The sequence below is a fragment of the Carex rostrata genome, chromosome 28, assembly GCF_964058835.1.
Source record: "Carex rostrata chromosome 28, lpCarRost1.2, whole genome shotgun sequence".
Classification (NCBI taxonomy): domain Eukaryota; kingdom Viridiplantae; phylum Streptophyta; class Magnoliopsida; order Poales; family Cyperaceae; genus Carex; species Carex rostrata.
In genome coordinates this window covers 5,010,773-5,014,943 of record NC_135945.1, presented here as the reverse complement: position 1 = coordinate 5,014,943, position 4,171 = coordinate 5,010,773, and the positions used below count along the sequence as shown (strand labels likewise).

The 4,171-nt window shown below is 37.6% G+C and overlaps 2 protein-coding genes across 2 annotated transcripts; both read left to right on the top strand.

The window, feature by feature from the left end:
- On the top strand, positions 1 to 990 carry LOC144545639 (BTB/POZ and MATH domain-containing protein 4-like). Its single transcript, XM_078294200.1, has one exon. It carries the CDS (start codon positions 1 to 3, stop codon positions 988 to 990), a length of 990 nt encoding a protein of 329 aa, XP_078150326.1.
- A 1,630-nt stretch (positions 991 to 2,620) lies between these two features.
- LOC144545638 (BTB/POZ and MATH domain-containing protein 1-like) lies at positions 2,621 to 3,769 on the top strand. The gene has a single exon (XM_078294199.1). It carries the CDS (start codon positions 2,621 to 2,623, stop codon positions 3,767 to 3,769), a length of 1,149 nt encoding a protein of 382 aa, XP_078150325.1.
- The last annotated feature ends 402 nt before the right edge of the window (positions 3,770 to 4,171 follow it).

Sequence of the window (4,171 nt, the reverse complement as noted above, 5' to 3'; positions counted from 1 at the left end):
ATGGGCTCATTTGCTGAAGGATTGTATACTTTCGAAACAAAGGAGGTTTCAACGCTTGCACCCCAGGGTCGAATAAATGCAGAATTGTTCAAAATAAAATCCTACGAAAGCATGTATACTATCAAGTACGGTCCCTTCACACTGGGCGACATCAAATGGGAGATCCACCTAGTACCGTTCGGAGAATATTTGCACTATTATCTCTGCTTGTTAGATGATGCAGTGGTAGTCAAGAAGTTTGGCTACATATACTTGATGCAGGATCACAGTAGCAATGGTGATTGGAAGATCAACACTCAGATAAAATTAAACGAAGAGAAGAGTTTTGAAAGTCAAGTAACCATCTTAGCCCTGGCATTGGGTCTCCCCATGGTACCGCTAACATCCTTTAGCAAATCAGATCAAGAGAAATATTCTAAGGATGATTGCCTCTTAAATAAATTCGTATTATGGGTCATTGCTGATGATTCCAGGAAGGCGCCGGCAAATGCTGTGCACCTTGGACAGCCTCATCAACCCGAGTTCATATCACCAAATCTTTCTGTGCCTTCGACAGCCTCATCAACCCTCCAGGTAACTGATGATTTTGCAGATATTACTTTTCTTGTGAAAGAAGACACATTTGCTGCCCATAGGTGTGTGCTTGCGGCTCGTTCATCTGTTTTCCGATCAGAACTTCTTGCCCTTCAAAAGGATATTAATATGAGCATGAAGAGTTTACGTGTATCCGTACGGCACATTGATGGACTCACATTTAAACACTTGCTCCATTTCATTTATACGGATACCTTGCCGCCTGACTTCGAGGAGGTTACCCCACCAGAGAGATACCACCGCATGTTTGTCGCAGCGCATTGTTTTAAAATTGAAGGGCTCAAGTTAATATGCGAGAAGCAGCTTACCAAGGTGGTTGCCGATGCCATGATAACCGCAATAGATCTCTCGGAGTATCATGAGTGCAGTCTGCTCGAAATTGTTCAGCATGATTGAAATAATTGCTTCAACTGTTCTGGGTACAAAAGAAGTTGATCACCTGGGTCTATGTTAGCAGTAGTTGCAAGTAATAAAAGGGATCAAAGGATTTAAGAAATAGAGAATGAATATTGTATTAATCTTGTGTATCAATTACAATTACAGTGAAGTTCATTTACAGACTATATTATGGTTTATTTCTAAACATCTCCAATTAATCATCTCCTACCTACCACCCTTGTATTCCTAATTATTTCCCACATTATATACCCACTTATATCTCTAACAGGGATCGGAGTTTATCCAGTTTTTTTTTTTTTTTTTTTCAAAGGTTTTTTTGTGAACTGTGTTTTTGTTAAGTTGTTTATGTTGTTCATATTGTCTAACAGGGATCTGTGTTTTTGTTAAGTTGTTCATGTTTTTGAATTGCTGAATTGTTGACACAATGGCTACAGCGCTAATTGGCTGTGCCGTGCCGGAAAAAGGATTTCATTGTAATAATATTATTCCCATGCATTTATGTGCTAACTATAGGCATTGGCGCACCCAAGGTGTTCCAGGGGTAGACAAGTGTCTAGTCGTGTCAAATTTTTGAGAGATGACCACGTTGTGTGAATGGTCATTGCACGGGACACACGAGTCACAACACGTGACTAGCACATGTGAAATGTTTTGCCGTGATGGAACCGTGTTGTGCTATGATTGAACCATGTTGTGTCGTGACGTATCTGGTCACGTCGTGAGATTTTTAGAAACTTATTTGCTTTTTTATTTTAATTCGTTAGGAGAAAAAAATAATATACTCTTATTAGTATTTTGTGCCTACCCTTGACTAGAATTATGGATCCTCCCTTGACTACAGAGCTAAGATTGTATGGAAAAAAATCACCAAGACCTACTAATCATGACCCACTACCATCAATTTATGATGTTTGTAGAGAAGTCAATTTTCTCTACCTTGCAACTTTTATAATGGACTGGAACTTAAATGAACCAGCAAAAAAATTAAAAGTAGTGGTGCATCTATCAATAATGCAATTTTGATTCTTCTATAGTAGATATTATTAATTGTTGCATATCAATCTTGATTAGTTAGTCATTAAAAATATATGAAATAAAATGAATCAAAGCTTTTAATTTAGAGGGGAAAAAGGGCTTTAGCTTTTTTAGCACACATAGGTGAGCTTCAACAATCAATGTGGTTGCAAATTTACAAAAATAAATTACGAATCGTTCAGGTCCAATTATTTCAATTGATGGGTTACGGATTCTAGGCCCAAAATGTAAGAAGGCCTAAGGCCTCCAATCCAAATTTATCAGCACTAGATTTTCACTGGTACGGTCTGTACGGAATTGATGTGGAAAGGAAATTAAAATATATAAATTGATTTAAACAGCTGTATGTTGACTTTATTGAATAGTAGATAACATGTTGCAATTAATAAACATAATCTGGAAGGAATATTCTCAAATCATTGTCACTATATCTCATGTCTTAGCCGCGTGCTGAGCACACAGAGAAATAGTCTTTTCCCTGTTAATTACCCCCTAAATTGAAGCCCCCTTTCATTTCTGTTCCCTATCAATCATCCTCCAAATTCTTAATTTGTGCAATACCTCAAAAGCTTTTTTTTCACCACAGCCAACAATGGGTTCATTTGCTGAAGGAGTGTTTACAGTTGAAACAAAAGAGGTTTCACGGCTTGCACCGCAGGGCCGAATAAACGAAGAATTGTTGAAAATAAAATCCTTTGAAAGAATGTATAATACCAAATATGGTCCCTTTACCATAGGCGATATCAAATGGGAGATCCGCCTATACCCGGTTGGAGAATTCGTTTGGTATTATCTCTGTTTGTTAGATGATAAAGTGGCAGTCAAGAAATATGGCTACATGTCCTTGGTGCAGGATTACAGTAGCGATGGCGAATGGAAGATCGACACTTTTATAAAAATAAATGAAGAGATGGATTTCAAAGCAACCCCACTTGGCGAGGGTTTGGGCCTCCCCGTGGTGCCGTTAACGTACTTCACCAAAGAAGATCAAGAGAAGTATTCTAATGATGATTGCTTTGTGCATAAATTCTTTTTATGGTTCAATTTTGATGGTTCCAAGAAAGCACGGGCAAAATCTATGCGCCTGCGACGGCCTCAACAACCCCAGGTAATATCAACAAACCCTTCCGAGCCTTCGGCACTTGACCAACCGGATGAAGAAGAAATAGTAATATCACCTCCTTTAGACCTAATTAGTACACTCCTAGAAACCGGGGATTTTGTAGACATTATTTTTGTTGTAAAAAAACACACATTCGCTGCCCATAGGTGCGTGCTTGCGGCTCGTTCCTCTGTGTTCCGATCAGAACTTCTTGCTCTACAAGACAATATCGATATGAGCATGAAGAATTTATGTGTATCCATACAACATATGGATGGACTCACATTTAAGCACTTGCTCCATTTCATTTATACTGATTCCTTGCCCCTTGATTTCGAGGAGGTTACTCCTCCAGAGAGGTACCACCGCATGCTTGTTGCAGCGCATCGTTTTAAAATAGAAGGGCTCAAATTAATATGCGAGAAGATGCTTACCAAGGCGGTTGCTGACACCATGATAACCGCTTTAGATCTCTCGGAGTATCATGAGTGCGATCTGCTCAAAATAGTTCAACATGATCAGAACATGAAGCAAGAAATAATAGCTTCAACTGTTGCTGGTACAAAAGAAGTCGACCTTCAATGCGATAATAGCAGTAGTTGCTCCACCGATGAGTTTGTCGGAGTGGATCTCAAGTAATTCAAGTGATTGGTTTATCCTTTTTTGTTTTTCAAAGCTTTTGTTTTGATCCATGTTTTTGTAAGTTGTTCTTGCTGTTTAATTGCTTTGTATCATATTGGCATTTCCTTTTTTGCTATTTAAGTTTTATATGTATTTTTTTTTGGAAATGTAATGTGGTTGCAATTAAGTTGTACTTGGTTAATATATATAATTTATATTATATTTGCAGTTGAAAAGTTTTTGTTTAATTTATTAATTGATAATAGAAAAAAAAAATTGGTCAATAATTGCAGCTATTATTAATCAATTGAGGGATATAAATAGTGACCAGTTGTATTCAGTGGGGAGCATGTCATTTAGTACTTTACATATTATCAGGATTAAAACGATCAATAATTGATTTGATTATACCATACTTCA

What these genes read in the sequence shown, in the direction of transcription:
- LOC144545638 (XM_078294199.1), top strand. Translation starts at nt 2,621, where the DNA reads ATGGGTTCATTTGCTGAAGGAGTGTTTACAGTTGAAACAAAAGAGGTT.
- LOC144545639 (XM_078294200.1), top strand. Translation starts at nt 1, where the DNA reads ATGGGCTCATTTGCTGAAGGATTGTATACTTTCGAAACAAAGGAGGTT.